Source organism: Vombatus ursinus, unplaced genomic scaffold (genome assembly GCF_900497805.2).
Source record: "Vombatus ursinus unplaced genomic scaffold, bare-nosed wombat genome assembly UNPS02014945.1, whole genome shotgun sequence".
Taxonomy (NCBI): domain Eukaryota; kingdom Metazoa; phylum Chordata; class Mammalia; order Diprotodontia; family Vombatidae; genus Vombatus; species Vombatus ursinus.
In genome coordinates, this window is record NW_020954723.1 from 6,979,087 (window position 1) to 7,006,233 (window position 27,147).

The window sequence follows — 27,147 nt, forward strand, 5'->3', positions numbered from 1 at the left end:
TATCCCTTTTCTCTTACTCTTATTTTCATGTTTGGTTCTTTTACTATTTTGAACTCCTGTCCTGGTTCACATGTCTTTCTTTCTTAAGCACTATACTTAAATGAAAAAATACTGTATCTACAGAAGCAAAATGATCAGATATGATCAATTTGATCAGATTAACCATTTGGGGCAGATGTGATTTCATTTTCATTTCAGGGAACTCTTGGGACAAGACTCCCTCCAATAATGCAAATCAGTTTGTAATTTATACTCTAAGAGTTACTATGGGCTCTGATATATTATGCAACTTGCTGTGAGTCAGTTAGCCAGCATATGTCAGAGGCAGGACTTGAACCCAGGTTTTCCAGAGTGAGGCCAGTTCTTTACTCCTCATACCACACTGTCTCTCTAGATCAGGCATATTTGTGGTTAGTGTGAATCAGTTCATTATAGATTTGGCCAGTTGGTCATACCAACTGTAAGAAAATTTGCAAAAAAACTGAAATAATTGGGTTGTTTTTGGTTGCACTGATTATTAGCTGTCAGAGCTAGACCAATTATCTAATAGACATGGCAGCCTTTATTTTTCCTGTAAGTCTTTTGATTGTTAACATTAAAGAAGTCAAACTCATCAGCTAGAAACTTTCCCTTAGTGTGTTTCTCTTGATTGGGCCTGTAAAGATAGCACATTTTCATTTTTATATAGTTCTTTTCTAACCAGAAAAGAATTTTAGTGCTCATCAAAACAAACAAAATTTTCTGTTTCGAAGTAATATACAAAAATACAGCACTGTACTAAATACAGACATCCCTATGGAGTATTCCTGCCACCTCTACTTTCATGTTGGGCCCTAGTTCATACCTTCATTAGTTCTCACCTGGACTATTTCAGTACTTTCCTAGTTGTTCTTTCTGCCTTGTCTCTCCCCCTTCCAATCAGTCCAGCACAGGACTACCAAAATATATTTCCTCAAAGCTCAGGTCTGAACCATATCATTTCACTACTCAGTAAATTCTAGTGGCTCTCTATTGATTATAAGACTAAATATTATTTCATCTTTATCTCATCCCTTTTAAATTTCTCTATGTTATATAGTATGCATAATTACAAGTACAACAGTACAAATAACAATTTATAAATATGTAAATATTGGCACTGTGTGCTCAGAAACTTATTTTCTAATGGATTATACAGTCAAAAAATTTGGAAGGCTATTCCTATAAATATCTTAAATGTGTTACGGCTTTTTTGTGATAACCAAAGGAAAATTATTTCCCAAATTTAGCTTATCTAATTTATCTTGGATTATGGTATAGTAAAATTCCTATTTATTGTTTCATTTTTAAAGCAGCACTATCAGTACTGATGAATTAGCAAATTAACCTAAAAGCTAGTGTTAATAAATCACAGTTTTGCAATTTTTGTTATCATTTGTATTATTTATGATCTAATGATTTTTCTGCTGCTTTTCCATTACAGGAGACTCAGCAGACATGTCAGGTAAGGGAAATTAAATTCTAAGGTTTTTCAGGTTAAAATAGGTTATTAAAGTAGTGATAGTCCAAAAATTGTATAAAGTGATAATTCAGTAAACTCTTATTAAGTACCTACTATGTGCTGGGCACTATAGTAGGTACTGGGAATATCAAGGCAAAAATGAAAATAGTCTGCCCTTGAGGAGCTAACTTAATTCTACTGAGGCAAAGTAACATTTACAGAAATAAATAAATACAAAATATATACAAAGCAAATTGAAAGTAGTTTTGGAAGGAAACATTAACAACTATGAGAATCATGAAAGGCCTCCTGTAGGCTCTTGAATACAAGAATTCCAAAAAACAGTTGAGGAGAGAGAGCAACCATTCCAGCCCTAGAAGGCACAGCCTAGGCAAAAGCACACGAGTGATAAGCAAGTAAACCAGTTTAGTGAGAACACAGCGCAGATAACCTGTGAGTGGGAAGTAATCTGAAAGCAGTCTAGAGAGTTTGAAGCGAGACTCTGAAAGGCTTTAAATGTCAAACAGTTTGTATTTTATCTTTGAGGCAATAGGGGGTCCCTGAAGCTTTTTGAGAAGCAGGATGACATGGTCAGACCAGTAATTCAAGTATATCAATCTGGCAGTTGTTGGAGGATGAATTGAACAGAGGGTTGTAGAGGCTAGAATCAAGTCATGAGTTAAGAGGCTATTATAATAGCTCAGGTAAACAGTAATGACTGATACAGAGAGGAGCACTGATCATAGTCCTTACATAGACCACTAGATAAGCATTTCTCAAATTAACTTGGCCACAGAATACTTTTAGGCATGAAATATACTAGTGGAACCCATAAATGCTCATTGCAAAGAGTCGAGGGGTGAAAAAATACCCTTGGGACAAAGAAGAAATCTGATCAATTTAGAATAAATGAAGTAGAGCCTACTTTCGTACTGATTAGTTGATGGGTGTGAGCATAAAATTGCATAGAGTAACCAAGTACATAAACATATTTCCAGAGTTGTTCAAATTACCAACATGTCACTTATTGATCTGAAGCTACAAGATCTTGATACCAAATAGAAATAAATACTTTCTCTTGTCTAACATACATTTAAAATTTAGAAATGACATAGGTCTATTCTCTAATAGATAAATGATCAAAAGATATGAAGGATGCAAAGCAATTGATAATTTTATTTGAAAAAATCCTCCAGATCACTAATAGTGAGAGAAGTGCAAATTAAAAAACTCCAAAGTGCTACTTCACATCCATCATATTTGCAGAAATGCCAAAAAGAGGAAAATGGTAATTGTTAGGAACTCTAGTGCACCATTGTGGAAAGTTTGGAACTATTTAGAACTATTCCCCAAAAGTCACTGAACTGTTCATACCTTTGACCTAGTAGTACTACTACCAGGTATATACCACATAAAGGTCAAAGGCAGGGGGAAAGGTCTGTTGTTGTAACAAAGGACTGAAAACAAAGTAGGTGCTTATCATTTGGGAAGTGGCTGAATAACTATGTTGTATATACTAGAATATTACTTTGATGAGAAATAATGAATATGACGGATTCAGAGAAACACAGGAAGACCTGTTTGAACTGATGCAAGGTGAAGTGAGCAAAAACCAACTTATACAATTACTACAAAAATGTATAGGAAACCAACTTTGAAAGACTACAGAACTATGATCATGCTGGTCATGACTCACGACATCCCTCCCACCTCTTAGCAGAAAGACAATGGTCTAGACTCTAAAGGTTCTGAATGAGACATAAATTGTTAGACATAGACAATATATTTATTTTATTTGACCGTATTAATTTGTTACAATTTGTGGGGTGAGGGGAGAAGAGCTGGTGAGTAGTGGTACAGATTTTTCTTAAAGAGATTTTTTAAAACACAGAATAGAGCAGAAAGAAGTTCCCAGAGAACACAGACAAGCAGGGAAGGTTTATGACCAGGCTTAATTTAATATATTCTTTTTAAAATGCTGAATATAATAGGAGTTTACAATTTCATATAAAGTCCTCCTTTTCTAATACTTGTATTTTGAAATATTCATGTTTGTTAAATTCATAATAAAAAAGAAAGTAATTTTAAAAGATAGTCCTTTTTCCCCCTTAAATTTATAATTTAATAAGTAGATTTGGTCAATTTTTCAGTCAGTAAACATTTATTAAGCACCTACTATGTTCCAAATACTGTGCTAAGTGCTGGGGATACAAGGAGAAGCAAAAAGACAGTTCTTACTCTCAAGGGAATGACAGTCTAATTGGGGAGACAACATGCAAGTGACTATGTACAAATAAGATACACATGCAAATAGGATAAATTGGAGATAATCAATAGAGGGAAGGCATTAGAATCACGGTTTAAGAGGTCAGGCTGAATTTGTGATATCTTTGTGACAGAACTGGAAGGTTGCAATTTTTAAAATTTAAATAAATCCCTGATATCAGATATTATTTGTCTCTTTTTAACAAAAAAAAAAGGCACAAAGTAAATGTAGTAGTCAGTTGACGTAACCAATGGTTGGTTAATGGAAGTTTACTACAATTGTATATAACTCTGAATTTTGTAGCAATTTTAGCTGAGCATTTTTTCCTTTTTTCCAAATATTTTTTCTGATTACATGTAAATTTTTTTAACATTCTTTTTTTTTTTTCAAATTTTGAGTTCCAAATCCCCGCCCTTCTTCCCTTCCCCCAGTTGAAAAGGTAAACAATTTGATATAGATTATACACGTTGAGCGATTCTTTTCAATGTCATATTTCTTAAATCAGCTTTTACATTTTGCTAATATAATATGTGGGTTCCTGGGAAATATATATGTATATACATACATATATTTGCATATGCAAAAAATCCTTGTGTAGTGATTGCCACTTAATCATCTTAGCATAGCAGAGAGAGGGCCAACCTTAGAGACAGAAGACCTAGATTCAGGCCCTGCCTTCCAAAAATACTAACTGTGGGACCATAAGCAGGTACCAGCAGTATCCCAGTTTTCTACAGCTATTATAGGTGGAGTTCCCAATACTAAATAAATCACAGGTCTGTTTCTTCTACACACACACACACACACACACACACACACACACACACACACACACACACACACACACACACTCTGTTACTGGACAAATTATGTAATGATATATTCTGTTATATATTTAAATTTTGAACATTTTCTATTTTAAATTATTTGTTGATTTTATGGTGCTTCAGGTTTTTCTTTTCTTGTGAGAAGTTTATGTAACTAAGTAATAGGGACTGAGGTAGAGGAGAGCAGGGATAAGAAACTGGAACTATGATTTCATTAATAAAGGGAATTCTGAGATGAGAAAATCACTTTGCTGAGGTAGGTTAGCACCTTCTCAGCCAGTGTATGTCAGACACGGGCCTTGGATCCATTTGTTCCTGATTCTGGCCAGCTTGCTGTCCTTTTTACTCTGCTGCTTTTTGAACTAAATAATATGTAATTAACATAAGAGATGTAAATGCCCTCTGGATGACTGTGCTTTAGTTGGGTCTCTTTCTTCAGACTAGTTTTATCTTGTACTGCTTTTTTTTTCTTATAAGGTAATAATAGTCATAATCTTCCACCATTCTTATCCATAAAATTTTAAAAACAAGATTATATTCTACTATAGTATTGCCTTTAGCTGGCATATTTCTCTGCTAGATAAATAAGTTAAATGTTCACTGATTAAGGTTGTTTTTAGGCTCTCTTGGTCTCCTTATTATGGCAATTGACTTATATTGCTTAAACCTCATTTGAAATTGTTGTAGTCAGTGTCAACATCCTTTCCTTTATTTCCCATTATTTTCAACAACTTGCCTAAATAGAACATGGAGTAGTTTGGATTATGCACAATGTATTTTTCTGATTTTTATTCTTTTAACTTTGTATTAATTTTTATCTTTGTTCTAACAAGTTTAGTCTGATAGTGGACAGATAGCTATATCAAGAATGACCTATTTCTTCTCTGTTAAAATACAATCAATTTCATGTATCTGCAGTCTACCACTTTCTGATTCCTTTCTCAAAAAAGTATTCATGACCTATAGGAATGGGCTATTGTGTATTCTTCAAGTCTTTTGGTCTTAAGCCATATATTCCAATATTCTTTTTTTTTTTTTTACTAACCTCACCTATCTTTTTCTTTGTATTGAAGTCACCAAATATGAAAGCTTATGCTGAATTAATTTGAAGTATTTTATCAGATTCTTCATTGATTTTTTCAACCTCTTTATTCTCTGCAATAGATGATGGCAAACAAATTGCAGTTATTTTCATGTTGGTCTTTTTTGCAAATACCTATCATGAGTTTTGATGAGTTTATTAATAGCACAAGAGGACCAAATTTTAATGAAAAAGTGTTTCTTGTTGCCTTTAGAAACACAATAAAACTAACTCCATCAACTTTTATTTGCCTTTCCAAGAAAAACTGCAAACTATCCTTAAAACATGGTGTAATTGATAGAGTCTTAGATTTTCAGTAAGTAAGTGAGACTTGGGTTCAAGTTGTGCCTCAGATACTCAGATAACTGTGCCTTTAGGCAAATCATTTAACCTCTTTGAGCTTCAGTTTCTTCGTCTATAAAATGAGAATAATAATAATGCCTACATTACAGAGTTGTGAAAATCAAATGAGCTAACTTGAATAAAGCACCATTTAAATGTGAGCTATTAGTAGTTTTACATTACTAGTGTCTCCTGGATTCATTTATAACAAGAATGTCAAAACTAATATGGTTCAGTTCCTTTAGTAACATGTTCTGGTGTTGGTAATTACCCAGCAATCCCACATTGAGCACCAACAGGAAAAGTAATGTTTATAGATGGCCTGAAACCATGTGATTCTTAGCATCCTATCTCCTATTCCTATCACTCTGCCCTTTACTCTACCGAAGTGAAGGTAGGGCACACAACTGAGGACCATTTCATATGGCCAAAGAATAGATCCCCAAAATGCCAACTGACTGGCAATGAGCCTTTCAGAACTTAGCGAGGCTCAGCCTCAGGTAATGGAGTCTGCTGCCAGGACTTCATTTGAAGCTTTTCTAGTGTGGTAAAAGCAGCCAGAGTTTGTTCCCCCTGGATTAGTCATCAAGAACCTAGGGTCACCTCCATGCCATAATGTGGCATTGAGAAAAGGACAGGTGAAGGAAACCTGCCCATATTTTTACAGTGAACCCTTTCCCTCTGAGAACAGCAGAACAGTAATGTCGCAGATGTGCTTATAGAGTAAGGAGAAATGACACTGAAGAAAACGTAGATGGGAAAAGATGGATTGTACCAGGTTTACACCGAGGAAGAAACCCCTGCTGGAAGGGGCAATTTTAAGGGCACTGAGGGATGTATTCTTAGGGTAACTTTAAAGAATAGAAGATACTAAATACATAGAAACTGAAGCCTCATATTCCCCTCAAAGAGGGGACCAAGGGAACGTTAATTACTAACAATCTATATGCCGCATCTCGCCTGGCCCACTATTTCAGCCAGACTCCAGCTATACTTTATTTCACACTCTATGCTTTCAGTCTCAATAGTCTTGACAGCTGCTTAACACCCAGTGTGTACCCTTCACCTCCCTCCAGTCTTAGAACGCTGACCAAATCAACAATGCCATTTTTCCTGGAAGGAGTGTGTCGGTCTCCTTCCCTATTGCCCCACTCACTATACCAGCAATTTTTCAAAGTGCCAGTTGCCAGTGTATATTGTCTTCCCAATTAGAATATAAATGTAAGCTCCTATAGGGAAGGGACTATCTTTTTTTTGTATTTTATCACTGAAGCTTAACGCTGTGCTTGGCATATATTAAGTGCCTAATGAATGCTCTTTCATTTATTCAAATCTACTTTTATGCAAAATTTTATGAGAAAAAAAGAAAAACAAAAGCATTGTAGCAAATGTGCATAATCAAGCAAGAATAATTCTCTATATTGTTCGTGTCCAAAAATTCATGCTTCAGTCTGCTCCCTGAGTCCATCGCCTGTCTGTCAGGAGGTGGGTAGCGTGTATCATCAGCAGTCCACAGAAATCATTGTTAGAAATTTGCATTGATCACAATTCTTAAGTCTTCCAAAATTGTCTTTACAGTGTTGTTATTGTGTGAAGTGTTCTTGTTTCTGCTTACTTCCTTCTTTATCAGTTAATACAAATCTTCCAGGTTTTTCTGAAAGTCACTGTCACCATTCCTTACAACATAATAGTATTACATTCATATACCATAACTACATTCATATATCACAATTTTTCAACCATTCCACAATTGATAAGCACTCTCTTTAGCTTTTAGTTACTTGCCACCACATAAAGAACTACTGTAAATATTTTTGTGCATCTAAGTCCTTTTCTTCTTTCATTTATCTCTTTGACCTAGTAGTGGCATCAGTTGGGGTCAGAGGATATGCAATTTAGTTACAGATTGCTCTCCAGAATATATTTTATTGGACATATAAGAATTGATTTAAATTTAAAAGTGTAACAAGAAGTGTAAGCCATTCCTCAGTTGACAAATGGTCAAAGGATATGAGCAGGCAGTTTTCTGAGGAAGAAATCCAGTCTATAAACAGTCATATGAAAAAATCCTTCAAAATATTAATAATTAGAGAAATGAGAATTAAAACAGTACTGAGGTTCCACTTTGCACCTTTCAGATTGCCAAAGTTGACAAATAAAAATGACAGATATTGAAGGGTCTGTGGTAAAACAGGTGTATTAATGTGCTAATTGTTGGTGAAGCTGTGAATCGGTCCAGAGGTTCCCAAACTTATTTGGCTTACCACCCCCTTAAAAAAATTACTCAACATCCCCCTGGAAATCTACTTTCTTTAACCCTTTAATGGTTTTTTTTAAAAATTTGCATCATTTCAAAAACTATAAAATATTTTAATACATGTCTTAAATTTAATAATTTATTGTAAATTTTTGAGTTTTTCCTGCATTGAAATTTTGATGATGCAATATTGCATCATGTAACCGTATAGTGTCATATTGTAAACAAGTCATTACACACACGTATTCCTGCTGATGCATGCTGGACTTCCTGACAATGCATGACATGCTTGCCAACCCACACTGATTGGTTATAACTTGCATTTTGTGTGTTTATTTGGAAAATAATGTAGTCACTGAGACTTTAACTCTGTTATACAACAGATGAAACTTGTATGAATGGTTTTTCAAAATTTCTTCTCTTCTTTCCTTATGCTTCCATTGCCCCCTTATTTTTATTCAACACCACCCAATTGTACCTGAGGCTACTAGTGCCCTCCTGGATCGTCCCAGTATCCCCCAAGGGCAGTATCGCCCACTTTGGGAACCTGTGTTTAAATCTGAAAAGTAATTTGGAAGAGTCATCAGTAAAATATATTTAAAAATAGAACAAAGTATTTTTTAAAGAAAACAGCTTATTTTCTGTCTCCTCCAAGAGACTTTCCTCGTTACTTTACATGCTCGTGCCTTCCCCTATAAGGTCACCTTCTGTCCATCCTATATGTATCTTGTCTGTATCTAAGTTCATTTTATTCCATCACTTTCTGGGACTGTTAAATTAGCTACTAGATACATTTTTCAAAATTCATTTGGATAGTACAAATGGGGGGATTCATGGAGAATGGATATTTTCAATGTGTAAAAATAGTTATTATGTTCAGAAGAATAGTTCATTTTTAAAAATTTTAATAGCCCAACACTGGGTACAAATATTTAAAGGAAAAAATTGTAAGCAGCAGAAAAACATGGCTGTACATTAGTATAGCTAGCTTCAACAATCTTTACTTGCCCTAATATACATTGAGTCAGTCTTTTCAGTTTCTCTAATATCTCTTATCCATCTTAATTGTACAGCCCCTAGAATATATTTTGTTTTAGGTTTAAGAAGTTTTAGAGGGACAGCTAGGTGGTGCAGTGGATAGAGCTCCAGCCTTGGAGTCAGTGGGACCTGAGTTCAAATTGGACTTCAGATACTTGACACTTACTAGCTGTGTGACCCTGGGCAAGTCACTTAACCCTAATCACCTCACCAAAAAGCAAAAACAGAACAAAAAAGGAGTTTTAAAGTTATAGTGTGAAATGTAAGTGAATAGCAACATTATAATATGCAAATTGAATAAATATTGAACAAATGCATAAAAACATTACCTTGTGAGCAGTGTCCTTTAACTGTGTAAGTTTAAAACCACTAAAACTTTTGGCACATCCTGTATCCTCACATTGTGTTCACTATTTTCTTTAGTATTTTAAATTGTAAATGTTTTGTATTATCTCTAAGAGAGATAAGATATTGTCCTTAATTTCAATAACTGTTTCTTATTTCAGAGATTACATACTATTTGTAGAAACTAAAATGGCATTTGTAACAAATCTATAACATACTTGTTTCCTCAATTGTTGTTTAGCTACAGCTCCTTCTATACACATCTGGGATGCAATTAACAAGCAAACTTTGTCTATATTACGATGTTACCATTCAAAAGGTGTATGTTCTGTCAGCTTTAGTGCTACTGGCAAATTGTTGCTTTCTGTGGGTCTGGACCAAGAACATACCATTACCATTTGGAAGTGGCAAGAAGGTAAAAAAAAAAAAAAAGATTTTTCTTTATAAGTTATGTTTATAGATACTACAGTTCAGAATGAATTTTATATGAAGTATTTATATTAATTTCATGATTTGCCATTTTGTTACAAATCCAAAACATATAGTGTCTACTGTCTGCATATTTATGCCAGCATTATTTTAAGAAAAACTAATAAACCAAAATCTAAATTATGTTTATGAGAATAATTTTAAAAAGAAAACTGTGACTTATCATCTAAAGAAGCATTTATTCATATTACAAAAGGATTTGCCTAATAATTCCTTTCAGTAATGTGTTTGTGGATAACTGATTCTCCAAAGAAATTGAGGAGTGATGAATAAAGTATTTAAAATCACTGCCAGTAGAAATAAAAATGAAAATAAATTCTCAGAATAATAATGAAAAGTCATTTGGGGAAATTGTTTTAATTTACTAAATTTCTGTTTATATAAAACTTTTGGGGAACATTGTGATGTAAAGTTAAATATACCTGCACAGGGGCTTTATGGTTAAAAAGAAAAGTTGCAGTACTTGCTTTGCAAGAGTTTATGTGTTTGAATAATGGAGATCATGGGTAGACTAAATCTAAAAAGATATGCTGAGAATATCATAGCTGAATGAGCCATACATAATCACACTGTTAGGGGATGGCAGCAAGAAAACTAGGTATACTTTCTGGTTTTCAGTTACAACCTTTGAAACAAGTTTTCATTACTTTAAAACAATCACCTTTATAGGTCATTAGAACAAGCTGAATACAAATAAGAAATATTCCAAGTGAGTAACCCAAGCATATAAATTGCTTGGGGGAAATGACCTGTTCAGTGAAAACTTCTAGGAAAACTGGAAAGTAATTTGACAGAAAGCAGTTTTAAACTAGCATTTTACACCACATAGTACAATAAGCTCAAAATGGTTGTGCAACCTGAATGAAAGATTAAATGATGAAGAAATGTGAAAAGAGAATAAAATCAGGTACTTTTCACAGCTATGGTTATGAGACAATGTTATCAAACAAGGGATAGAAGAGATAACAAGAAATAAAATACAAATGATTTCACAGAATTGAAGTGCTTTTGCAGTTTAGCAAGAATAATATGGGAAACCATCAATTAGGAAAAATTCTTTGCAATATTATTTCTGATAAGACTCTGATAACCTGTGATAGGAATCTGATAAGGAATTAACTTAAACATGAGACTCCAAACCATTCTCCAATATTTGTGGCAAAAGCATATTAAAAAAAATAGTTCTTAAAAGAATTGAAAACTGTTTTCAGTCACCTGAAAGATTTTAACACATCAGTAATAATGAGAAAATATAATCAGTATATCTGAGGTTTCACCTCATAGCCGGCTGATTGGCAAAGTTGGGAATAATCAATATTGGAGGATCTACTGGAAGACAGGCATACTACCACTTTCTTGGTGGAGATATAAATTAATCTAGCCATTATTAAAAGTAGTTTGTATTTTTTAAAAAGTGACTAAAATGTCTATATTCCCACTACTAGGCACTAAGCATGCTCCAAAGAGGTCATAGGTATAAATAAAGGTACCATGTACTTCAAAATAACAATAGCAGCACTTTTTGTGATAGCAAAGAACTGGAAACAAATTGGGTGCCCAGTGAGGAATGGCCACGCAAATTGTGTTACATAAATGTAGTGAGATATTACTGTAAGAAATGACAAATATGTAGAATCCAGAAAAAGCACAGGAAGATGTATATGAACTGATGCAGAATGAAATAAGCAGAACCAGGAAAATAACATATACAATGATTATATAATAATGTAAATAAGAAGAACAAAGAACTGAATTCTTTATAAACATTTAATAGCTAACCTTCACTCTGGAGAATAGTACAAAAATGAACTTCCCTTCATTGCACAGATGAGTAATTGCAAGTATGGAATATCACATACACTGGCAGACCCAATAGATATATTTATTAGTTTTATTGAGCTGCCTTTTTTCCTTTTTTAGTCTTTATTATAAAGGATGGTTTGTGTGTGAGAGGGAAATGAATTTAGGAAAGAATGTATTATAAAGCAAACAGTGTAAGATTAAGTTTAAAAAAGCTATCAGTTTTATTTGATTTTCAACTTGATCTCTTTATAGAACTTTTGTTGTTGTTTGTTGTTACTAGGTGCCAAAATTGCCAGCAGAGCGGGCCACAACCAGCGTATTTTCGTAGCAGAATTCAGGCCAGATTCAGATACTCAGTTTGTTTCAGTAGGAGTAAAACATGTCAGGTTCTGGACCTTAGCTGGAAGAGCTCTTCTTAGTAAGAAAGGACTGCTGAGTACAATAGAAGATGCCCGGATGCAGACGATGCTAGCTGTAGCTTTTGGAGCAGTATGTATTGTGATTGAGCTTTAAAATAGTGTGTACATGTGTGTGCATTTATGCGTGTGTATCAATTTAACCATTCTTTGTAACTTTGTATGTTGTGTATTTCCCTAAATTCGCTTACTTACATGAATGAACCATTATTATACACTGGCTTATATAATCTCTGAATCGTAAAATATGCTTCTCTTTTTGCATAAAACCTCCCTTACTCTTTCCCTAATGTTGCTGTTCTCAAAGAGGAGGCAGCTTAATTGGAGAGGAGGTATAGTAGCTTATTTAAGCATCAGGGCAGAGTACTGGATAAAGCTTTGAATTAAGAGGACCTTAATTTCCAGCCTCTGCTATTTACTCGGTTGGGTGAGCAGGAGCAAGCCATTTACCCTTTTGGAGCTTCCTTTTCCTCCTCTTTAAAATGGGTCTAAGAATCCTTGAACTGTGTATATAGCACAGGGTTATTGTGAGAAAAACACTTGGTGTTAAAGCACCCTGTAAATGTGAATTATAAGTTTGATTGTCACTCTTATGTACCACCATTAATCAGAATGTTTTTTTCACCTGTGGAAGACAAATGACTTACTCAAAATTACAACAGGGGACAGAATAAACAGGCATCCAAATCTCCTAAAATATATCTTCTTTCAGCAGTTTTTCAAATTACTGAAAAGTGCCTCTCAGTATTAAGTAGCAGCAAACTATGCCTGTGCTCCTACAAGAAAGACAATTTGTGACTTTGTTTATATTTAGGGTTTCCTCTACTTTTTAGGTTTCAGGTTTGTGTTGTAAGAATTTTTTAATAACAAAGGAAGAGCAACCATGTGGCTTCTACAGCCTTAATTCAATTCAACAAATGTTTATTTAAGTGCCTCCTTATTTAGTATAAGTCACTTTTGTGTAGGGATACAAAGATAAAAAATAATACAGTACTTAACTCTGGAGGAGATAATATACCACCATGCACACACGTGCATGCACATGCATACATACACACAAATACACAATACTTCTATGCATATATGTATACATACATATATACACATATATATGTAACTAGGAAATAGGTAAGACATGTATAAGAAATAAGCATGAAGTAGAACATGACTAGGGTAAAAGAGAGGTCCTGTGACCGTGTCACTCCTGTGACAGTGCTCTAAGAAAATTTCGAGAAGGGAGAATTTGCTTTCAGCTGGGAGATAAGGTATGACCTCATGAAAGAAACAAGTCACAACTGAGTTAGGTCTTAAAGAAAGAGAATATCAACAGGAAGAGATAATGAAAAAGTACTTTTTCTTCCTGAGGAATAGCCTGTGAATAAATGAAGGCAGAGCAAGACAGGATAAGATCAGAGCGTAGCTCGTAGTCTGACTAGAATGTAGACTGTATGAAGGAAAGAAGTGTGAAATAAGATTGGAAAGAAGAAAATAAGTCTGAAAGGTTAGTTAGAACCAGATTGCAGAGAGCCTGAAATACTAGGCTAAGGAGTTTTTATTTTATCCTATGAATAGTGTATGGAACTAATATGGTTTATGCATTGAGAAGATTTTGAGGGAAGTTATATGAGGAATAAAGAGGGTGAGATACTGCTTACATCTCCACATGAGATTAGATGTGCTTTGGACCCAGTGCCCCCTGTTCATGGGAAGAAAAGGGAGAAAGACATAAAAGATGAGGAGAAACAACTATGCTACACAGAGGAATGATGTTAATGAACAGTTACTTTATTTTATCCTTTCCATAGATCATCAGTAAGCTTCTAGCTTATGCTCGAACACAATTTGGCATTTTAATGAACTATTAAGATTCAAATATGTTAGTAAAATTTAACTATAATTTGGGGTGACTGATTAATGGAATATTTACTTGTTATCCTAAATTCTTGGTGGCTAATCTAAATGTAACATACATAATAAAATAACTGACATTTATATAGCACTTTAAAGTTTGCAAAGCAGTGAACATATTCCATCTGAGGCTCACAAGAAGTGGGTTTTTTTTAATCACAACTGAAGATTATTCACTAAGGCATTGAGGGGTTGTGATTTGCTTCAGTGTGGGGAGCCCATAGTGATAAAGTCATGGATCTGTAAAAATATTGACAAAGGTAACTAAATCCATAGGATTCTTCAAACATGGTTTTAGCGATTAGTTTCAGTCACTTCTCTGATTATATCTTTCATCAAAACTATTGAAAATAACAACACTGAGTTGTTCCATTTCTTTAAGACTTTCTAAGAAACAGGTAACAAAAAATAGACAGTTGAGTGGGGAGATATGATGAGTATCAGCAATTTATAAACTAGATAATCATTGTTTGCACTGAGAAGTCATGTGTTTTATGTTAGAATTGCTTGTATCCATTATTTTCCTCATTTGAATCTTTTGATGAGTATATTTTTCCCCTTTCAGAATAACTTGACATTTACAGGTACCATCAGTGGAGATGTCTGCGTGTGGAAAGACCATGTTCTGTGTCGTGTTGTGGCCAAAGCTCATAGTGGACCTGTCTTTGCAATGTACACAACCCTTAGAGATGGGCTTATAGTCACGGGTGGCAAAGAAAGACCGTAAGTACTATTTTTTTTTCTTATTTGAAATTTTAACTAGAATTGTCAACTAAATGGAAACTTCACTTGGATATGTATGAATATGAGGTTGAAATCACTCTATTTTACGTTTTTAAACCATGTTAGTTTTTTCTTCTCACGTACTTCTCTTCCTTCTCTTCATTTCTTATCTTTATTATCTCTTTAAATTTTTTCCTATTATAAATTAATTTGATTTCTAGCAGTTCTGCTAATAGATAAGATTTTCAGAGCATTGGACTCAGAGGCTTGTGTTCAAATAACAGTTCAAGTGCCCAGTTCTTACTAGCAAGATGGCCCAGGGCAAGCCCTTAAACTCTGAGTCACAAGAAAAAATTTCTTCATCTGTAAAATGGAAATAATATACTACTTATCTCACACTTTGTTTACAAGAAAGACTTTTGTAAGTCGTACAATATTATATAATGTGAATCATGATCATTTTAACTATAATACAATTCCACAAGTACTAAGCTGCTTCTATACACCTAACATAAATGTTTGCAGAGAAATTTCCTCCAGTGATCACATATCTTCAGATTTCTTAATAATTACTTGCTGTTATTTTTGTTTAAGGTAAATTTGTCAGATCCATATGATTGATGATATAAGCCAGTGGTCTAAAAACTTTTTTAATCACACATTATCAGTAAAAACCTTTTAAACCCATACTCCAATATGTTTATATTTATTTATAAATTATATACATATACTCTTGTACTAATGTACTTTGAACATTATAAAACAAGTAGAAAATGTTACAAGAAAAATAAACAATATTTTGAAAAATTATTAATGGTGGAAAAAAACCTTTTTGCTCTTGAGAACAATGTGATTGGATATTTTTCATTATTATAATCCCTGTGTATTTCCTAGTAGGTAGGCAGACTCATAAATAGTAATTGTTACTAATTAGTCAATTAATTTGATTGACATATCTAACCAAAGAGATGAATTTTAGATACTTTTTTATAAGCTGTACAATATAGCAATCAAATAATAATTGATCATGACATTTAGTGAACATGAAAACTTTTCAGCAACAACCATGTGTGTCTGTAGATAATCATACATTATACAAAAATAATAAGCAAAAGTTAATTGTCTCTGAATCTGACTCAGCAGAAGATTTTTAGAATAAACCCATTACTTTTTCGTGGATCTGCTTAAAGAGCAATATCATACCTTAATTTCTTATTCCTATTTGTTTGTTTTTGTGTGAGTGTAAGGAAGCACAAGAAGGCAAGTTTGGCTGGACTGTAGAGTACAAGAAGGGGAAAATATATAAAATAAAGCTGGAAAGGTAATTTGGGAACAGTTTATAAAGGGCTTCAAATGGCATACAGAGGAGGTTATATTTGATTCTAGAGGTAATAAGAAACCAGTAGACTTTAGAAAGGGAGACAATATGACATGACTGATTTGTGCTTTTAAAAAATTTCTTTGTAGAGTGCCCATCTTAGAGTCAGGAGGACCTGAGTTCAAATCTGGCCTCAGACACTTGACACTTACTAGCTGTGTGACCCTGGGCAAGTCACTTAACCCTGATTACCTCACCAAAAAAAAAAAAAATTTCTTTGGCTGGTGTGGAAAGTAGACTGAAGTGAGGAGAGATTTGAAGCAGGGAGGTTATTGTAAATGTCAGCATGGTGGGATGAGGGCCTGATTGGTTGTGTGAGTAGAGAAAGTAGGAGATGTTATAGAGATAGAAACAGTAAATTTTTGACAACTGCTTGTATATGTTGGGTGAGTAAAAGTGAAGAATTGAGGATGACATCTGAGTTGTGAACCCGGGTGATTAGAAGGATGGTGGTATCTATTCTTTACAGAATTAAAAGAATTGAATTTTGGTGGAAAGATAACAATAGATAAGGCATTTATTAAGTGCTTACTTTGTTCCAGGTACTATGCTAAGTACTGCAAACACAAATACAATTTTAAAAGATAGTCCCTACCTGAAGGAGCTTACATTCTAATGAGAGAAGACAACACATAAAATTAGCTGGTAATGGATGGGGAGGGATACCATTGACGGGGTAAGGTCAAGACTTGGGAGTTGAGCCCATAGAGAAGTGAGCATGGAGAGCTAGGAACTTCCTAAAATGGTGTATCTATACAAAAACTCACTGATCAAGGGAGGGGACCACAGATGTGGAGGCTGCTGGGGTAAAGGTAGAAAAGTCTGCAGAAGCAGAAATGAGTTAGAATGGAATGGAATGAGATGTGTAATGTAGATCACAACCCCTCCATGCTCACTTATCCTGTGCAGCTCACTCTGAGCCTCCTAAAATGAAAAGGGAGCATGGGAAAGAGGTGGGGTTTCCCCCACTCATCACCACCTTAGAGTGTAGCATCATGGGGCAATGAGCAGGGGCACAGCAGATATAGAGACTGGCGGTGGGGTGTGGAGATTTCCTGTGATAATTATGTAGCTGCTGCTGTGGGTACATAGGACAGGGTTAGATTACAGCTTCCCGTAAGGGCTGAAGCCTGGTGCAGAAAGGAGGTTAGGACCTTCCACAGAATTAAGAGTGGGATAGGGATAATGGGTATACTTGTGTTAGAGATGAGCATCACAGTTGACTGCCAGGGAGCATGAATATTGAACCTAAAAATAGGCCTATACTAACAATGTGACAAAAACATCATTACTTAAAATATTTAGCAATGTAGATTGAACTGTCTTCTCTTCAAGTCTTCACATGTACTCTGGTATAGGGATGGAGAACCTGTGGCCTCAAGGCCACATGGTGGCCCTTTAGGTCCTCAAGTGCGGCCCTTAGATTGAATCCAAACTTCATGTAACAAATCACCTTAATAAAAGAATTTGTTCTGTAAAACTTGGATTTAGTCAAAAAGCTGCACCCAAGGACCCAGAAGGCTGCAAGTGGCTTTGAGGCCACAGGTTCCCTACCCCTACTCTCATAGATACCAAATACTTTATCTACATCTCAGTGAATTTACTTGCTCACATTTTCCTACAGTGAACATAGTGTAGTTGGATGACCTGGAACATTATCTAAAATTAATAATACTTTAATTGTGGTATTATTCACCTTAAAATATTTTTCAACAGTTGGACTTTGAAAACCATTCTTCAAAAATAGCTTTCTTATATGACCACCAAAAAACTAGAACCAATCAATGGTTATACATGATTATTGGTTTTAATTTTAAATCCTCTTATGCCTTACCTCCCAACAAAAGTGTTTGGTGATCCCTTCAATCCAGGTTGTTTTTTCTTTCTTGGAAACGTAAGTTCTCTAAGCCATTTTTTTTCTGTAATAAGCATGTATCATCCACATTAGGCATTTGTTAATCATTGTATCTACCTTCTTTGATTATTTTCATCAGACCATCAGGATATTTAGCTGCTGCATCCTCATTTGTACTGACTACCTCTCTGATAATTTTTAAATTATGCGATTGAACTCAATTTTTTAAAGTGATCTAACCAGCACTTGTAGTAAAAATTTCTTCTCTAGCTATTTCATTTCCCTTTCCATTCATTGCTTTACATAAACTTGAAGCTTTTTTCTAATAGCTGCTCGGCCAAGAGGAATACATTTTTTATTTCAATCTATATAGCTAAAAGATACTCCATTTCTATCACTGAAACATTTCTACTCCTTGTAGTTACAAACCACAAAAAGCTAATACAGTATTGCCTTTTTCTTTTATTTCATCTGCATGTTTTGTAATATTCTCTACCTAGGCATTCCTATATCTCATTCCACATTTATGCCATTTAATTCCATCAAATTTTTGTTTTAGGGTAATAACAAGCCTCTTCTTTTTTTGTCCTGGCAGTTTCCATCTAAAGTATTCTTCCTTTTGTTCACTTTGTTAAGGACTTTTTAAAAACATAACACAACTGTTGATAATGGGATATACAGCAGCACATAACATCCACACATGACATTAGCAGGTTAAAACCCTCAGCTATTTATCTCACACATGTTACATTAACTGAGTTTTGACCAATATTAAATGTGACCTGGTATTTTGTAGTACTAAATCACTAAATTGAATTTTGCATGATTCAGACTTAAATTAATTGGATCCTAGCTCCACATAGTCATTAATATAATGTTTCTCCCACTAAAATGTGAACTTTTTGAGGGCAGAGACCATGTTTTTACCTTTCTCTAGATCCCTAGTGCTTAACACTGTGCCTGGCACATTATAAGCACTTAATAAGTACATGTGATAATGACAATGATGAGGATAATGACTATAGTCTCTTAAAATTATTTTTAGAATGTATTTAATGAATTTTCTTTATTTTTCACAATGTATAACTTTCAGGTCACTTTAAAACATTTTTCGCTATTCTATATCTAAAAATAAAGTGAAAGTGAATTCTAAAAAATGATAGCACTTATTTTAAGTTCAAAGATAGATAGCTAGGGTATTCTACTGGAGATCGCCTTCAGAATTAATCAAGCTATTAAAGTTTGGTCGTTTAATCAGTTGTCAGTATACCCAACTGTACTAATACTTAGACTGCATGTTTCAGTCTTATAACATAAGCAACTTTGTCAGACGCTTTGCAGAAATTAAAGTTAACTATATTTATGGTGTTTCCCTGATCTGCCATTGTAGTAGTCCTGTCCTCAAAGGAGACCTCTCCTACAGGTTGCTACGAGCTTTAGAATTAGAAGGCTTCCTTCCTCAGGCTGCTTTGACTATTAGAGGTTCAGAAATGTCCTTACCCTTCTAAGAAAGTTCCCCTGTCCCTTTCTGCCTATTCCTAATACAGAAGAATGTATAATTTAGCCCCTTAAGCTGTTCCTACTCCCTTCAAGCCTGTAAGCTTAACTTCTTCCTTTTCAGTTTTATATTCCTCTACCCCTTACAAGAATTCTTAATTATTGTCAAACTGGTCTACTCACTGTCCATAGAGCAAGTAGGTGTGCACTACAGTTTCGTATGGTTAGTGGGGAAAGTGTTAGACTTGGATTCAAAAGACCTGGATTCAGATCCTGGCAATGACAGTTATTGTGTGATTCTGGGCAACTCACTTCACCTTATTGTGCTTCAGTTCTTCTATCTCTAAAGAAAGGATAATGATATTTGCATTACCTACCTTACAGTGTTGTTATGAGAAAAGTACTTTGTAAACTTTCATATTTTATAGAAATGTGAACTATTAATATTAATGTTAGTAATTTGGGCTGGAATTTTAAAAGATATAAATGATAAGTGATTGTCTGTTATATATTGAGAATATGGAGGAAAAGGATAGATTACCTTAAAATTGATACTACTCAGAATGAAATTATTTTTACATTGACTTTTTTTTGTACAGAGATTGATTTTAAAATATCATAAGAATCTGATTTGAAAAAGGAATACAATTCACATCCTTTTTATTTTAATTAAGACAGTTATATCCAGTTATAACTGATATTTAGCCTATTGTTTAGGTTTGGGTTATTGTTTACTTAGGTCAAAAGAAGGAGGAGCAGTTAAGCTTTGGGACCAGGAGCTGAGGCGATGCCGTGCCTTCAGACTAGAGACGGGACAAATTACAGATTGTGTTCGCTCTGTGTGCAGAGGCAAAGTAAGATTTTTTTCTTACATTTATTATATTATATATGAGGTATAAGAGACTAGTTTTAGTTATAATTTTCTTACCCATTGCTGTGCTTCTTAGCATTTGCCATTGAGACTAATTTGCTTGCCCTTTCTTCACTGTTACTTCCTTTACTCTGCCATCTTTGATACTGAAGCTATATGTAGAACCCTTGTATCACTGAACAGGGTAGAAAGTTATCCTCCTCACCTTATCTATCTATATTTAATTTTGCTTGTTTTCTTGAGCTTACTGTCACATTAATTAAGTAGATTTGGGTTCAGAAGCCATATGGCTCAGATGGTTAGAACATGTTAAATAGCATGATAACCAATTAGTTGATCACAGAAAGAAATACTGTACACAGTGGCCATGGACTGTATCTCTAACACAGTTAACCATATTTCAAATGTTTACTTCTGGTTACAAGAAGAACTGGATAAAAGTGTTGTTTGTTCAAAACTGGGGGGTGGGGGGAGAGAATTCAAAGTCACATATCCTCCTGATTGTGAATCAGTAATCATTTTTGTATTTAAAAGGACAATATTATACAACAGAAAATGTATTATTTTTGCCTATGTTTCAGGGAAAGATATTAGTTGGGACTAAGAATGCAGAAATAATTGAAGTAGGAGAGAAAAATGCAGTGTGTAACATTTTAGTTAATGGTCATATGGATGGACCAATCTGGGGACTTGCAACACATCCTTCAAGAGATTTTTTCCTTTCTGCTGCAGAAGATGGCACAGTAAGACTCTGGGATATTGCTGATAAAGTAAGTACAAATAATTTAGAAAGCTGTTAAGATTTGCAAGCATTGGCACAACAATCCTGCATTTGTTAACGATTGAGGAAATTATTTTCTCGGAAGTTATATTGAGTAGTTGATAGCCTTTGGGAAAACTAATTTGTACATGATACCTAATTTGAATCCTCTGTGACTTTTTGTGTTCTCATGTAGAAGATGCTAAATAAAGTCAATTTGGGTCACGCTGCCCGTACTGTGTGCTACAGCCCTGAAGGGGACATGGTAGCTATTGGCATGAAAAATGGAGAATTTATCATTTTACTGGTGACTTCACTAAAAATATGGGGAAAGAAAAGAGATAGGAGATGTGCCATCCAAGACATCAGGTTAGTAAAATATTAGCAATGTGTACTTACTAATCCAGCCAACCTGGGATTCTGTTTTTGCTGGTAACACTAAGGATTATGTTATAGAGGAACAATTTTGTTCGTTGTGATGTTAGCCTCCAGAAAATATGACCAAATTTAATATGTCTCTGAACTTTTTAAACTACCCTATTTAGTATTTTGTATTTACCCTGCATATCTTTATTAAAAAATTTCCTCAACCTCCAATTATGTTGTCAACTTCTTGGAAGTAGAGAGTTTCTTAACCTGGCTTTGTTTATATATGTAATAATTCCTCTTATTTAGACTAAAACTTACTCTTTCAAGCTTTAAGAGATTCCTTCTACTTATTTTCTAGAATTTGATAAGTCCATGGTCACCTATCTGTATCTTTCATGGGTTTATAGATTTTTAGCTTGTTGGCCACTCAGCTTTCCTCTTTGCAAATGTTGACATTCTAATTTTTTAAAATTTCATCTGTCTCTTGAACATTTTGCTATTTCACCCTCTGTATTCTGCATATACATGGATCTATAAAAGGTTTGATAATGTTTTTACCTACCATAGTGCTGAGCAAAAAGTAGATTCTCAATAAATATTTGAATAATTGTTGAATTGTTTATCACAACACAAGCTGGGCTGATGATAGTCATGAGTTTATAATTGTGTGAAAATTATTTTTCCCCATAGATGAATAAGAAGGTCTGGGTTGAAGTTCCAGTGCTTCAGTGTTACTCTAATTTGCTCACATTGGCATTCATTTTCAGTTTTTCGACTCACATTGATACTTAAACTTTTCTAAACTGAAGATTATTTGCCATTTTCCTGCCAGCTCAAAAAACCTTATGAGATATTCCTTTATTTTATGCTGATAAATTTGGTTTAAGAGCCATGGCCTCTTATAACTAGGAAAATTTACTTTCTAACCCATTTTGATAGATAATTCTTTAAAATGTTAAGTAAAACTGATCCCAGAACCAGTTGTTTGAGAACATGCTGATCTTACTAGAGTGTCATATGGAAGTATCCATTTTTTTCCTGCTTTCATTTCTTGTCTGTAAGCCAATCTTTTTATAATTCCTTTTTTTCCATACCTGTTAGTTCTTAATGGCAACTTAATTCTTTTTTCCAATGGTTTGGTTTGGTTTTGAATGGTAGAAAGGCATCTTGGTGTGTTTAGGGGGAAGCACTGAATTAGGCAGTTAGGAGATTTAGGGGTTTAGATGCATCTCTGCCACTAATTAGTCATATAAGCAAATCATTTAGGCCTCTAGGTTTGTTTCCAGGGAATTAGGGAGTTGAGATTAGATTCTTTTTAAGGGTCTCTTCCTGCTCTTAAATTCTGATTCCATGAGAGAGAAATTTTAATTTGTACTCTTCCTTTCAGAAAATATCATCCCTATATTTAAAGGCATCAATAGATCTATGATTCACTGATGTGATAATCCCTTTAACGGGGCAAATTACAACCCATCCATGCCTTTTCATCCCCTCAGTTCTTGTCCACACTTTCTACAAATCTTTCAAAGGGTGCCTACTCAATGTATCAGAGGCCTTCCTCTAGGTCTGTTCACTTTATGTGGGTACCATACAATATTTAGACTTTCTAGTTATCCCAAAGTTATCCTAAGTCTCAGTTTTTGAGTTATTCACCTCTTTTTTCTTCTTCTTCTTCTTTTTTTTTTTTTTGGTGAGGCAATGGGGGTTAAGTGACTTGCCCAGAGTCACACAGTTTGTGAGTGTTATGTATCTGAGACTGTATTTGAACTCAGGTCCTCCTGACTCCAGAGCCGGTGCTCTATCCACTATGGCACCTAGCTACCCCCATTCACCTTTTTTCTGGTATTACATCTCCTGGATATGTTTTACACCACTCTTTGTGTGCAAGTCATTGGTTGGTATTATGCTACAACCGGTTTTTATCCATATACTGTCTCTCCATTATTCTTTGTGTTACCAATGCTTATGATTCTTTGGAGATAGTGAATATTCCATAATTTACTATCATACAGCACCACTAATAGAATGTTAGTGTTAAAAAAGATGGGTTTTTGCTTTAGGGAGGTGCTTGTAAGTCATTAAAAGTACCACATAATTTCCTCAATGAAATCCAGCCAGCTTTTTCTTTCCATTTAATTTTTGGCCCTGTTCGTTGTCCATCCGTGGTGTCTTGTTCAAGGTATAGATACTGATAAACCCATCATTTGGACCTTATATCCAACTGAACGTAAGTCTGAACAGTTGTCGTTTTTTCATTCATTTGGGTTTCTTTGTGTTCCTTGTTAAAACAATTTTGACTGTTGTGCCACTCATTTAAGAGGCTCTGCAGTGTCTTGAGTTTGTTGAAATCAACACAATGTCTACAAAAAATAGTATCTGAAGGACCTTAACATCTACAGGAAACCTCTCTGTTGTTGAGGCTTTATGTTGAATATCATCTGTGACTATGGAAAACATTTTTAATGCACACGTAACTTCCTGTTTTATGCCTTCCCTTATAGTCAGATAATAAACAGTGGAATCTTATATTCTCTGTACATTTCAGTCAGTTTTACTTAAGTAAAGATATTACTATTTACTTTCATTTGTGAAAGCCTTTTGTTCGCATCTTCCCTTCTGTTGAAATACCCTCAATAAGTGTGTGGATCATTCTTAAGATTTTGTGAAGAGAAAGAAGACATATGGATAAGTACTAATTGATGTCCTCTTGATCTTTTCTCAATCTAATACAATCCATGCTGTTTTACATTCTTTCAGTATCTTCCTCTTTTTCAGATATCTTGAGAATTGATCCCTTAATGCCTTAAAAATTGTATAGCCTTCAGAGTAGACCTCTTCTGTGCATATATTTGGTCCAGTTGAGCTGTTTTTCCATCTTTGTTTTCCTTAGTTTCATTTTTACTTCCTCACGTAACACATCTAGAAACTGACATTATAAAGTCAAAGTGGTGGTTCCACACCATCATCACGGAAAAATACTTTTGTTGTAAATAAATACTGACAGATTTAGTCCATTTTTCATCTGTTTATTGGTCTCCTTTGGGTTTCACTTTTAAAACCTCTTGGAATGAGCTGATTAAACTGGGCTACACATGCTCACCAAGCTTTCTGAAAACCCATTTTTGTCTCCACTGTTTTATGAGGTAGATCTCATAATCTTATACGACCATCTTCCTCTACCTTTCACATACCCAAACTATTTCAAATATATTATACTCTATCCTCTTTTTTTCTTAAAGTCCACTACAGTAGATAATTCTACCATCCACCTTGGGAATTAATTTCAGAATGGAACAAACTTCACTGGTGAGAGATCCTTTGTATATAAAACTTTACTGACAGAAAAGTTATCACTTTTGTCCTAGTTCCTCTGGTTCTGGCATCCAGATTGCAAAGCCATCTGTTAAATTACTCATCTGCCTTTCCTTTGTTCTCTAAATTGAAGAGCCTCAAATTCTGTCGCTTTTCCCTATGTGGAATATCCCTTCCCTCTAATCATCTATAAAATTCCCTTTGACCTTCAAATTCTTCACTTTTGCCTTAAGTTGTGGAATACTCCTTAAGCATATGACCAATACTGATGCATTATTTTGCACTGTCCTCAGTATGGACATTTGATGCTACCTTCCTCTCCAGAGATCTCTCCAAAAACTCCAGAGGTTTTTGTTAGATATTCTGAGTGATACAAAGATTTATTATTCTTTTGTCATCATAGGTCTTTCCTCCGAGGAATGTATATTTGCATTGTGAAAATAATCTGTAAAAAGTTAGCTACCAGGGGCAGCTAGGTGGTGCAGTAGATGGAGCTCCAGCCTTGGAGTCAGGAGGACCTGAGTTCAAATCCAATCTCATACACTAGCTGTGTGACCCTGGGCAAGTCACTTAATCCCGATTGCCTCACCAAAAAGCAAAGAAAAAAAAGTTAGCTACCTCTTTAAATATGCTTTAATCTCTGTTATTTAAAAGATTGAAAAAATTGCCTCAAGTTCCGTTTCATGGCCTTAAGAAAAGCTTGGCCTTCAAAAAGGAATGTCAGAGCCATCTCCCATTTATCTCTCCCTGATAGTGGAACTAAGAAATCTTAAGATGACATGATGAAAAATGCCATCCACCTCCAGAGAGACACACTATAAGTATAGAGTGAATCATTATTTTCACTTTATTTTTCTTACTTTTTTGGCAACATTACTAATATGGAAATGTTTTGCATGACTTCACATGTACAATGGGTATCATATTGCTTTGGCTTCTCATTGAGTGGGGGAAGGCCTGGAGGGAGAGAATTTGGAACTCAAAAAAAAAAATGAATGTTAAAAAAAATCTTGAGATGAAGGAGGATGGAATTATTCTATACTCTTCCTTCTTTAACATCAGACAGAAGCAGAGAGCACAAAGAGCAAGAGCAGCTCTTTTTATTTCACAGTGCCCCTTTGTTTCTAATTGTGAATAAGCATCACATAATAATAGCAACACATTTAAATAGGCCTGTTAGTCCTAACAATCCTGTGAAGGAGTTAGTGTGCTGTATCGTAGCCCCATTTTATATATGAAGAACTGAAAATTAGAGTGATTAAGTGACTTGCCCTTGGTCACACAGCTAGTATGAGTTAGAATTTGAGCCCAGGTATCCTGACTTGTTAGTGTTTTTAATTATTAAGAAAAGTTTAAGTAAGTACCTAGTAAGCTGATAAGTATGGGCAGGCCTTGATGTTCCACAGAGAACAGAAGTGCCAGGGAACAGGGACATCAAACAGATACAAACAGATTCTTATGCTCACCTTAATCACCATTCTTAATGGCATTTGTATCTTCCAAATGCTATTTATATTTACATATTTTCTTAGCATGGGCAAATCACTTAACCTCATATAGCCTCAGTTTCCTCTTCTGAAAAAAATGTGGGTGAATGTTACTTGAAATACTCACCTAATAGGGTTTTTGTGGGGGAAAGCACTTAGCAAACTTTGAGGCACTATATTAATTTGTGATTATTTGATATACAAGCATACCTCAGAGATACTACATTGGAACCAGCAATATGGCAATTTTTTTTGGTTTCCCAGTGCATATAAAAGTTATGTTTACACTACACTGTAGTCTGTTAAGTGTGCAATAGTATTATGTCTAAAAAACAACATACATACCTTAATTAAAAATACTTTATTGATAAAATATGCTAACTAACCACCATCTGAGCTTCAGCTTGCTGGTGGAGGATCTTGTCTCATTGTTGTCTGTTGACTGATCAGGGTGGTGGTTGCTGAAGACAGGCGTGGATGTGACAGTTTCTTAAATAAGACAACAAGGAAGTTTGTCACATTGATTGACTCTTCCTTTCATGAAAGATTTCTCTAGCAAGCGATACTAGCTATATATATAGCATTTTACCCATAGTACATACAACTTCTTTCAAAATTGGAGTTAGCCCTCTCAAACACTGCT

General features: G+C 34.6%; 1 protein-coding gene across 1 annotated transcript in view; it reads left to right on the forward strand.

Moving 5' to 3' along the window:
- Positions 1–27,147, forward strand: part of EML5 (EMAP like 5) — a 182,298-nt gene that overhangs the window by 149,369 nt on the left and 5,782 nt on the right. Inside the window, exons 33-39 of the mRNA XM_027844842.1 lie at positions 1,463–1,483; positions 9,878–10,051; positions 12,209–12,417; positions 14,818–14,975; positions 20,445–20,559; positions 21,158–21,346; positions 21,533–21,705. Coding sequence (XP_027700643.1) covers positions 1,463–1,483; positions 9,878–10,051; positions 12,209–12,417; positions 14,818–14,975; positions 20,445–20,559; positions 21,158–21,346; positions 21,533–21,705 — 1,039 coding nt within the window. The remainder of the gene's footprint in view (positions 1–1,462; positions 1,484–9,877; positions 10,052–12,208; positions 12,418–14,817; positions 14,976–20,444; positions 20,560–21,157; positions 21,347–21,532; positions 21,706–27,147) is intronic.